We start from the raw sequence: 12,141 nt of genomic DNA, 5'->3' as shown, positions 1-12,141 counted from the left end.
TGTTTTTGCAGGCTTAAATATTAAGGTCCAGAGGGGTAACAGCACAACCACCTAACATTCATTGGGAGTTAATACTCAGGTGTAAAAAGGATAGAAGGTGAAAACAAACTTGCTGGGAGTTGAGCACAGCAAACCAGATTGCTACCAAAAAACCTACATATCCATGAGATCACCAGGATGCCACATCTTAAATCAATCAAGACCTTCTCTGTCTATCTATCTATCTGCCTGCCTGCCTGTCTATTGATCTATCTGTTCCTTTCTTTCTTTCTATCATCTATAATCAATCATCTCTCTCTCTCTCATTCTCTCTCTCTCTCTCTGTGTCTCTCTCATTCTCTCATCTATCTCTCTATCAATCATCTATCTATCTGTCTATCTGTCTATCATCTATCTATCATCCATCAATCATCCATCAATCATCAGTCATCAATCATCTATTCTATCTATCTTATCTTATCTATCTATCTATCTATCTATCTATCTATCTATCTATCTATCTATCTATCATCTATGTATCTATCTATCTATCTATCTATCTATCTATCTATCTATCTATCTATCATCTATCTATCTATCTATCTATCTATCTATCTATCTATCTATCTAATCTATCTATCATCTATCTATCATCCATCAATCATCCATCAATCATCAGTCATCTATCTATCTATCTATCTATCTATCTATCTATCTATCTATTTATCTATCTATCATCTATCATCCATCAATCATCAGTCATCCATCCATCCATCCATCCATCCATCCATCCATCCATCCATCCATCTATCTATCTATCTATCTATCTATCTATCATATATCATCTATCATCTATCATCTATCTAGCATCCATCAGTCATCAGTCATCAGTCATCAGTCATCAGTCATCTATCCTATCTATCTATCTATCTATCTATCTATCTATCTATCTATCTATCTATCTATCTATCTATCTATCTATCTATCTATCTAATCTATCTATCATTTAAAGTAGTTCCCCTCTTATTGGTGATCCATATTTTTGCAACCACCCAAAATAGGGTGCCACCCTTGAGTGATTAATTAATAACCATGACACCATCTGTTCCGCTGTGCCCGACTCTTGGCGATTTTATGGGCCTGGTCTCTCCGCATTTTCTGATCTTGCATTACTTCTTCAAGTTGTTCTCTCCTCTGGCAGGTGCCAGCTTTGATGGCGGAGTGATTAATTACCTCAGCCACTTGCCTCCTTCTCCAACTGATAACCCCCAGAGATGCTAAGCCTACAGCTCCTGGTGTTGCTAGTAGTTTAGCTGATGAGCCCAGTGTATAGGGACCTGATGGGTGCCTAGATCCCCGTAGTGCTATGCCTGATCTTTGCATGAACTCTGCAGCTCCTGCTTATGAACTCACCTTCCTTTTTCGTCTGCTGAGGTAATTGTTTGCCTCCTGGTTTCCCACAGGACCCCCTTTTATCGTTTCTCCCCCGGAGAACATCACTGTTAACATCTCCCAAGATGCAATGTTCACCTGCCAGGCGGAAGCATATCCAGGCAACCTGACCTACACTTGGCACTGGGAAGAAGACAATGTGTACTTTAAGAAGTGAGTCCAGGACCTGGATCTCGGAGGTTTCAACTCAATGGGGTACCAACCTATTCCGCAGAGCGATATCCTTGAAAATTGAGAGGGACATGGAGATTTGAACGATGTTCTCCTTCTCTCTTTGCCTGGTCTTTTAAGGAAATCGAGAGCTATGCATGGCAAATTGGTGAAGGGGGCGGAGTTTCGGGAGGCAAAAAATGCTGTATTCAGTGTATAAGACGCACCCAGATTTTCAGCCTCCTTTTTGAGGGAAAAAGGTGCGTCTTATACTCCGAAAAATACGGTAAATGTAATCCGTTCTAATCTTGATTTCAGGAAAAAACAATTTCAGCAATAGAGTAGTAAATGTGTGGAACACCCTACCCAATCCTGTTGTTAGTTCCTCTAACCTCCATACCTTTGACCCTAAGCTGGACCTTACACATTTCCTAAGAGGTCTGTTAAGGGGGCATGCATAAGCGCACCAGTGTGCCTATAGTCCCTGTCCCCACTGATATGCACTCTTTTTATGTGTTTACAGCTAAGTTTTGTGCCATTTTTCCCATGTGTTTTCATACTTGTTTCCTTCTACTTGTTGACAACTAAATGAAATGAAATGAAGTGAAATATCTGCTGAATATAACTCCACATTGGTGACAGGAAGGGTATCTGGCCAGTAAACATTCAGCTCCATTCATTTCACCCCGTGAGGGATTATGGGGTCACTAAAAGGAGATGCTTGCAGTTATTACTCCCAGCCCGTTGTGATATGAGGCCCATCAGGTTGGCATTGGCTGGAGTAGAGGAGGAGGAAGGCAGCCCCCTTCTTCATGAAAAGGGACTTCATCCGGGAGAAACTTAATATGGAACAATGCCTAGTTTGATGCTATGTGCCCACTTCTCTCCTTGTTCTCATTTCACTTGCAGTGACCTAAAACTAAGAGTAAGGATTCTGATTGATGGGACGCTGATCATCTTCCGAGTCAAACCGGAGGATGCTGGCAAATACACCTGCATTCCGAGCAACAGCCTTGGCCGATCCCCTTCAGCCTCTGCCTATCTGACTGTGCAATGTGAGTGTGTTTGCCCAAGGGGGACACATTTAAGGGGTCATTGTTTTTTCCCCCCAATATATTTTTATTATTTTTACATTTAAAACAATGCAGTACCGCGAAGTCGGAGTAACTATACATTCACATTATATACAGCTAGTCACAACTATTGACAAGTAGCCTACTTAGTGCATTATCAGTCCTTCTGTCCAATCACAATATATACAGTTTGTTCCAGTCTTGTCACCTTGTCTTATACCAGTCATAAAATCTATTCCAGACTTCAAAATATTCTGATTCCCCCTTTATTTTTAAGTTCAGGAGTGAGCCTATGTCACTGCCCCTTCATTTAATAACCAAGAAAGAGACCACTCAAGTCCATATTTCAGAATTAAGTGTACTTATACTGGTTACAAACGAAAAGAAGCAAAGCAAAGCTGAATCTGAATAAAAAGGCGCGAAAGCAATAGATACCAGTACAAGATTCAATCCCCTCCCCTTGGTACCCCAGTCCATAGTCCAATCATAATTCACCCAACTGTCAGGTGGGAGACATCTTCGAAAATCATCATCAGGATGGAATGCTGGACAGTTGGCCTCGGCGGGAAACTCCCTTCCTTCCGCATGCGCAAAGAGATGGTGAGAATAACTCCCTAATTAAACAGTCCTCCAGCACAGAATGATTCCCCTCCCAAATACCATGCCCCCCCCTCCCCGTTTCAATGGCAGCCGAAAAGCAGCAGCGAAGCAGAGGCTGACCGCCTATCTGCTTCCGCACAGGCCAACACTCTTCTGATTATATCTAGCTTTGATGGTGTATTTTCTTTTTTTCCCAATATTGTGCATAAGTTATGCGCGCCACAGTTAGTACATGAATAATTAAATAAAGTGTATCTTTCTTAAACCCCTCCCGTATTATACCTAGGAGAAAAATTTCTGGTTTAAACAAGATTTGGTCTCCCACCATTTGTTCTAACCATGATTGAATCATTTTCCAATAATTTGTTGCCTCACATTTATGGGGTCATTGTTTTGGGTGCTACGATATAAAAAAGACACCGAGACTCCAAAAAGAATGCTGAGAAGAGCATAGAGATCGATATAGCAGCCTCAGTAGGTTTTTTTCAACCAATGTTCTTGGAAACTATGACCATCCAGAGGTCATGAGCCCTTGATAATGTTGGGTAGACAAGCATTTCTTTCATTTTTCTCTTTAATAAGCAATTCCATTTTATTTCAGCCTCTCAATTTTTAGAACAATCACCAGGGGAAAAAAAAAAGAAATATCATAACGCCTTCAGAACTGCCCAACTTTCCCAAAGTAGAAAAAAATGCCCATTTTGGAATATTATTCATGGAATTTTTTTCTAGCCGATATTTCTGCATGTCCCTGTAAACTGGGAATGCAGAACTGGAAACGAATAAGGAAGAGGGTGGAGTACAAGTACAATATATCCACTAAGTGGAATGCAAATGGGGCCCTTCAACAAATTAGATAAGGTCAATACTCATGCCAGATCTTATTTCATTTAGTAACGGATTAAAATATGTTGCATAGGAAACTTCCTCTGCGTTTACAAATAGTGCTTTGTTTAATGAGCATTCCAAGTTACAATGGCACTGAAAGAAGTGATTAATGACCATGTTTTACAGTTAGACAGGCCAGCATTTCTGGTTGCATGGTAAACATTCCCCAGAGCAAAGTGACATCGTCAGTGTAATAGAATAACAGAATAACAAAGTTGGAAGGTATCTTGGAAGTCTTCTAATCCCAACCGCCTGCTCAAGATGACCAACAGATTAACAGAGTTGGAAGGGACTTTGTAAGTCATTTAGTCTTCCTGAAAGCCTCCAGTGATGAAGCTCCCACAACTTCTGAAGGCAACTTCAGTTCCATGGGTCGATTGTTCCCACTTTCAAAAAATTTCTCCTTATTTCTAGGTTGAATCTCTCCTTGGTCAGTTTCCACCCATTATTCCTTGTCTGGCTTTTGGGTGCTTTGGAGAATAGCTTGACCCCCTAACTCCTCTCTGTGGCAGCCCCTCAAATATTGGAAGATGCTCTCATGTTTCCCCTTGTCCTTCTCTTCATTAGGTTAGCCATGCGCAGTTCCTGCAACCATTCAGCATATGTTTTTGCCTCCAGGCCCCTAATTATCTTAGTTGCTCTTCGCTGCACTGAAGATGAATAATGTCTAGGGACATTCTCAGTAATCCAGGTCATGGTTGTCCCAAAGGTGCTTTTTCAAGAGGCAACTGGGATTTCTGGTTTTTCTTTGAAGACATTTCATTTCTCATCCAAGAAGCTTTTTCAGCTCTGAAAAAGGTGGGGGTATGGAAGGATTTATACTCCTTTCTACGCCTTTATACTCAAGGAGTATAAATCCTTCTATTCCTCACCATCCAGACAGAGCTGAAGAAGCTTCTTGGATGAGAAGCAAAACATCATCAAAGAAAAACCAGAAAGTCCAGTTGCCTCTTGAAAAAGCATCTTTGGGGGTATGAAGAATGATTGCAGGAATCGGCTAAACCTAGTTTAATGAAAAGAAGGACTTAGGATGATACAATAGCAGCATTTGAATATCTAAGAGGCTGCCACAAAGAAAAGGATGACTGGATGAAGAATTCTGGGAGTTGAAGTCCACAAGTCTTAAAGTTGCCAATTTTGGAGATCCATGGAGATTGCAAACAAAGTTAACTAGCTGCGTTGTCTATCTTTGCCTTTGACAAAATGAATGGTTAAATAGCAGAAATGGCTAGCTGATGGGAGTAAGGTGTGACAGCCCTCATCTATTCCAATATAGGAACAATGATCTGAATCTACTGTACTAGGAGGATGGGAACAGGGACATGGTGACTCAGTGGCTTAGACCCTGAGCTTGTCGATCAGAAAGGTTGGCAGTTCAGCAGTTCGAATCCCTAGCGCTGTGTAATGTAGTGAGCTCCCGTTACTTGTCCCAGCTTCTGCCAACCTAGCAGTTCAAAAGCATGTGAAAATGCAAGTAGAAAAATAGAAACCACCTTTGGTGGGAAGGGAACAGTGTTCTGTGTGTGCCTTTGGCCTTGAGTCATACCGGTCACATGACCATGGAGACGTCTTCGGACAGTGCTGGCTCTTCAGCTTTGAACCGGAGATGAGCACCTCCTCCTAGAGTCGGGAACGAGTAGCACATATGTGCGAGGGGAACCTTTACCTTTACCTTTATGCATTTGGAGACGCCTAGGGGACACCCAAGATGACAATGGACCGACCACTAAAGCTACCTTAAATATTTCTCCTAAGGAGAACGTGTCCAAATTCAGGTTGAATTATGGGACACAGTTGTAGCAGCTCAGAGGGGTTACACCCCAAGTCACCAATTTGATTCCAATCGCTTTTTAGAATCTTTCTTTGCCTTCTTGGCCTGGAATCTCCAGATTGTCTTTAAAAGTCACTCAAAGCCCATTCTTGGGTGATTGTGCCAAAATGGGCATCTGTTTGGTCCTGTACCCATCATTAATTGTAAATCGTTTTCTACCTCTCCAGTTTTCACAGAAGGTTTTTACACCTGCTAAATCTGCGTAGGAAGCATTTTTGTGAAAACATTTTTAAAGCCAGGCTAAATATTTTAGTGTTGATCGTGGAGGTGAGCGAGAATGTAGACACTTCTACTTTCCAGCCCCCCCAAGTATATTTCTTAGAGCTAAGTGCAGATAGGGGAAATTCAGTTTCCAAGCCTGAAGCAGATGCTAAGTGATATGCTAATGGTTTTAGGAAAAGATAATGAGTCTGAATATAATAGTCTTTGGTGGCAGTAATGAACATTGCTAAATTAGCATAAGGGCTTGGGGAGGCCGTTAAAAAAATGTTACTATTGTTTTCCCGTTCCTTATTTCTGTGGTAGAAATACGTGCGTTTCAACCAGTTCGGAGTTGAGCAAAGAAAAGTCCAGATGTTTCATAAATTCAATTTCAATTTTAATGGATTTGTATGCCGCCCAATCCCGAAGGACTCCGGGCGGCTTACATAAAAGCAGTTTAAAAATATTAAAAGAGTTTAAAATACAAGATAGAAACGAATTTAAAAAGACACAACATGCATTCGATTTTAATGGGGCTGAAGTTCAATGAAGATCAGCAGCCCCAGGTCTGCCGGAACAGCCAGGTCTTAACAGACTTACGGAAGGCTGAGAGAGTGGGGAGGGTCCGGATCTCAGGGGGTAGATCGTTCCATAGGGCCGGGGCAGCTACAGAGAAGGCTCTCCCCCGAGGAGCCGCCAGATGACATTGTGTAGTCGACGGTAACCGGAGAAGACCCTCCCTGTAAGATCTTATTGGGCGCTGGGAGGTATGTTGCAGGAGGCGGTCATGGAGATATCCAGGTCCTAGGCCATGTAGGGCTTTAAAGGTGATAACCAGCACCTTGAAGCGTGTTTGGAGACCAATAGGGAGCCAGTGCAGCTCACGGAGGATAGGTGTAACATGGGTGTACCTAGGTACACCCAGTATCGCTCGCGCGGCTGCATTCTGGACCAATTGTAGTCTCCGAACGCTTTTCAAGGGCAGCCCCATGTAGAGCGCAAGACTGATTACACTCCTTCTTCATAACTTCTGCTTCCAAATTCAGATCCTGCCAGGGTGGTGAACATGCCACCCATCATATACGTTCCAGTGGGGATTCACGGATACATCCGTTGCCCAGTTGAAGCTCAGCCACCCGTTTCCTTGGTCAAGTGGAACAAAGACGGACGCCCTTTGCACATTGAAAAGGTAGGCGTGGCTTACTTACTTTTTTTTTCAAGAATTGCAAGCGTGGGTTGCGTTTCTGTCCCCTCTTCCCTCCAGAAAGGTCAAGATTTCATGAAAAAGGGTCCATTCCTCCACTTTTGTCTACACAGCTACCTGTTCTGACCCAGGCTTCCCCAAAAAGGCACGAGGCAGAGTCCTCGTCCCAGCAAAACCCCTTTTTATTAAACGAACGTGAATTCCTCTCATTCACATTCAGCAAAGGCCTGGCAAACAGTCTTTCAAAGGGGATTTTAGGGCCACAGACCTTATCTAGCTTGGAAAGCTGCCATGTAGATAATTTCCAAATGCAGTGCTGTGCAAGGATAGACTGGGCACAGAGTCTCTGAGATTCACGGACAGATCTTCACACTCCTGAAATGAATGCAGAAACGAACAAACAAATTGTTTCCTACAAAAGCCCACTCCTCTTTTATTTCCTTTGGGAGGGGCCATTCACCGTCCACCTGTGGCTTTACTCCCAAGTTGACTCTGATTTCTTAGCTGTTCTTTTTTTCTGGCAGCTCTGCTGATGCGCACACTGGTAACAGGCTCCAGCTGTTCCTCTGCCTCACTGCTGTCTAGCTCTGAAGGCAGCTGAGCACTGCCTCCTCTCTGCCTCCGATGCAGAGCCCTCATCCGAGCCTCCAGGACTGTCTCATGTTCCTCCCCAACCTGACCAACTCTGTTGTCATTCTTTTCTAGAAGCCCAAGGTCATCTTTTGTCTCCGCACCTTTGCACCTGATGGAAAGCATCTGGGTGGAGACGCCAGCGTGGAAGAAGATTGGACCATGTGATGGATTGTGGGTGTGGGGACAAGATTATGAACTTTTAACTGGGTGGGATTCTGATGTAATTTCCAGAATTGGGATTACACAGATGTGCTAAGATGTCTGATTTATTAAATTGGAACTTTAAGGATCATTTTGCCTTGGACTCTGATTTAATTCTACATGATACTTGGAATGCTGACAGCTACGACATCCCTGAAAAAAGTGACATTACCATTTTTCACGTAACCGTTGCAGCATCCCAATGGTCACATGGTCACAATCGAGGCAGCTGGCAACTGATTCATATTTATGACGGTCGTAGTGTCCCAGGATCTTGTGGTCCCCTTTGGTGACTTTCTGATGAGCAAAATCCAGATTTACTTAACAACCAGGTTGCTAACTTGACAACTGCAGTGATTCACTTAACAACGGTGGCAAGAAAGGTTGCAAAACTCATTGAACAAATGCCTCGCTTAGCAACACAAATGTTGGTCTCAGTTGCGGTCGTAAATTGAGGACGACCTGTATTTATTAACAGTTAAAAGAGTCTCTCTAATGAGACTTCACTCTGCTATTATCTTGGTTTAAAATTCCTATTGAGGACTTCACCCGGCTAAATATTTAAGCAGAACGCTCAATATTTAGAATTCTTTTTTTAAAAAAAAAATTAGTGTCTTAAAGAGGATACCTTGTTTTAAATCCAGACTCATTCATTGCTATGCCTTTCATCTTTCGTCTAGCTTAAAAGAGACAAAGTCAAAAGCAAAGCTCTGAAGGTCATTAATTTCTACCCAAGAGATTTCTTCACATGCTTTATTCACCTATTGAAACCAATGATTATCTTGAAAGCCTAATATTTGATCAGATTTCATTCCCTTCTCTTCCCCTCCACCCTAAAGGGACAGCACCCTTTTCTTCACTGATAAATCTAATTTGATTGCCTTTCACTTTTTCTGTAATATAAAAGGTAAAGGTTCCCCTCGCACATATGTGCTAGTTGTTCCTGACTCTAGGGGGCGGTGCTCATCTCCGTTTCAAAGCCGAAGAGGCAGCGCTGTCCGAAGACGTCTCCGTGGTCATGTGGCCGGCATGACTGAATGCTGAAGGCGCACGGAACGCTGTTACCTTCCCACCAAAGTATTTCCTATTTTTCTACTTGCATTTTTTGCAAGTAGAACCGAACCGGTTCTCGCGGTGCCGCTGTAGGTGCTGCCATCTTGTTTTGGGGTTCTGTGCATGCGCAGAACAATTTTAGCTGCACTGCGCATGCACACGCAGCGCGCACATGAACGAGCTGGCAGTAGTGCCTGCCAGAACCCTGCCCTGGTTTGACCCTTCCCTTGGGCTCAGCCTGGTCATCCCCTTCATAGGGATGATTCTGGACCAAAATATTTCAGATTCTTCAAAAGCTTGGCTATTAGATTTTCCTTCCCTGTCTTTGTCAGCATTCCAAATATCATCCAGAATTAAATCAGAGTCCAAAGCATAACTTTCATCAAAGTTCCAATTTAATAAGAGAGACATGTTGGTACATCTGTGGGAAACCCGAATCTGAAAGCTTCCTGGGTTTTCCACCCAGTTGAAAGTTCATGATCTTGTCCCCCACACCCACAAGTCCATCACATGGTCCAATCTTCCTCTGCCATGCTGGCATTTCCACCCATCTAGTTCCGGTCAGGTGCAGAGACAAAGAATGACCTTGGGCTCCTAGAAAGGAATGCTTTGTTTTGACAACAACACATTCTACAATTCTACTCCTTATACTATTCCCCCTCCCAATTACCCACTCATGAAACAGCATAGTAAAGAAAGAGAGAGAGAGAGAGATGGCAGGCCAAAGATCTTAAAAGGAATATGACAGTCTTATTCAGACGTTTTCATTCTGTGAAACTCATGTCTGCCGGAATTTAATTTCTTCCATTGCTTTGGCAGTATTCAGGCTGGAGTCTTCTGGAAGATGGTTCCATTCGAATAGAAGAAGCAACAGAAGATGCTCTTGGCACATACACCTGCGTGCCTTATAATGCCCTGGGGACTATGGGCCAATCGCCCCCTGCCCGATTGGTACTGAAGGTATTTCATTGGTTGATGTATTCCTTTTTGGGGGTGGGGGTGTGAATGTGTGAATAAATGCATGTCTACTAGCAAAGGACCTGAGTTTATCCTGTGCAGTAGTGAGATATAAGCTGCTGTGATAATTCTGCAATGTTCCAATGGTCTCATACATCAAGGGGAAGATATTTACACAGCAAAAGTGTAGAAGGAGGGGGTAGAAACTGGAGGTGGAGTTAAAAAAGCGATCAATCTAGAATCCCAACGTAGCCACAATCAAACTAAGGCGAACCTCCCTTGAATTCTTTTTTTAATTTTTTAAATTGTTATAAACACTTATACACATTGACAAAAACATACACAGCACTTACAAATAACATCGGAACTACATGTTCCTCCTTACAGCAGATATCCATCAGTACATCTATACAAACTCTATTTCCCTTTCGAATGCATTCTAATTTTACACTTATAATCCTATTGTTTCTTACCCTTTTCGCTTATCAGTCAATGTTTGGTTATTTGTATCAGACAGTCTTTGTTGTTCTTCTACTACTATATTACTTTTGTAAATCCTGCTTTTCCTATTTTCTTATCTTTATTTCCTACTTCTTCTATCATACAAATTACTTTTCCCAAATTCTTATTTCCTGTTTCTAGCATTTAACCCAGTGGTAGTCAACCTGGTCCCTACTGCCCACTAGTGGGCATTCCAGCTTTCATGGTGGGCGGTAGGGGTTTGCTATAACTCTGCTTTATAAATTTTATAAAGTAAAATTACTTCCCTACTTTATAAATCACCATTACTGTGGAACTGGTGGGTGTTTAGAAATGTTTACTACTAACAGAGATACAAAAGTGGGTGGTAGGTATAAAAAGGTTGACTACCCCTGATTTAACCTCTTATACCATTTCCCCCCCCAAATTAAATAGTACTCTGTTTCCTCCTTTCCTTGAATTTCCTTAGTCAATTTATCCATCTCTGCACATTCTCAGACCTTCCGTGTTATCTCATCTTCGTTCGGTATTGTGTTGTTCTTCTATTTCTGTGCATATGTTATTCTGGCAGCTGTAATAATATGTAGAGTTAGGTATAGAGTCTCTTTGTTGTATTTTGTTGTGATTTCTTCTTTGGAGAAAGTCTGTAAGTGGCTGAAAAACCTCGCAGTTGGCTGGCAGCTCCAGGTTTTCAGCGAGAACTTTCAGCATCGGATGGTAATTGTTCTTCGTTTTTTTCCTTTCTGGCTTCACAGGACCCACCCTATTTCACGGTGCTACCAGGCTGGGAGTACAGACAGGAGGCAGGGAGGGAGCTCCTGATTCCCTGTGCCGCAGCAGGAGATCCGTTTCCTGTCATCACTTGGAGAAAGGTACCCGGCCTGTCAGAAAAATCTGCAGGGCCTTTGGCTTTTTGATGAGTAGCCACCCTTTCTCCCTGTAAGAGCAAACTGGGGGCTGCTCTATCACTCTACACAGTGGGTGGGTGGGTGGGAAAACCCAGATCCTTCCCAAGAAGCATGTAGGACAGCCTTTCTCAGCCTTGGAGAGCTGTGGACTTCAACTCCCAGAATTCTCCAGCTAGCTTCCTCTAAGACATGGGGAATTCTGGAAGTTGGAGTCCACCCTGCGTAAAGTTACCAAGGTTGAGAAAGACTGATGCAAGAACTGTAGGAAGTGTATTTGGGACGTTGAAGGAGCCCAACGCTTAGTTCGCAAAACCAAGGGCAATCCTCCCTACTGGTTCGGCCGAACTGGGCTGAAACGGGAAGATTTCACCCCTGTTTACAGCCCTCTCTAAGTGGTTTGCAGAGTCAGCATATTACCTCTGCCATTTTAGCTCCCCATTTTACCCACCTCGGAAGGATGGAAGGCTGAGTTGAATCTTGAGCCTGGTGAGATTCGATCTGCCAAACTGCTGGCAGCCGGTGATCATCAGA

The 12,141-nt window shown here is 42.9% G+C and overlaps 1 protein-coding gene across 1 annotated transcript in view; it reads left to right on the top strand.

Annotated features, from left to right (window-relative positions):
- The window catches only part of IGSF9B (immunoglobulin superfamily member 9B), a 108,992-nt gene that overhangs the window by 56,994 nt on the left and 39,857 nt on the right, over positions 1-12,141 (top strand). The window contains exons 8-12 of the mRNA XM_032228767.1: positions 1,443-1,584; positions 2,491-2,636; positions 7,221-7,363; positions 10,085-10,225; positions 11,458-11,574. Coding sequence (XP_032084658.1) covers positions 1,443-1,584; positions 2,491-2,636; positions 7,221-7,363; positions 10,085-10,225; positions 11,458-11,574 — 689 coding nt within the window. The remainder of the gene's footprint in view (positions 1-1,442; positions 1,585-2,490; positions 2,637-7,220; positions 7,364-10,084; positions 10,226-11,457; positions 11,575-12,141) is intronic.

Source organism: Thamnophis elegans, chromosome 13 (genome assembly GCF_009769535.1).
Source record: "Thamnophis elegans isolate rThaEle1 chromosome 13, rThaEle1.pri, whole genome shotgun sequence".
Lineage (NCBI taxonomy): Eukaryota > Metazoa > Chordata > Lepidosauria > Squamata > Colubridae > Thamnophis > Thamnophis elegans.
Note: the sequence above shows the minus strand (reverse complement) of the source record. Positions and strands in the feature narration are given on the sequence as shown.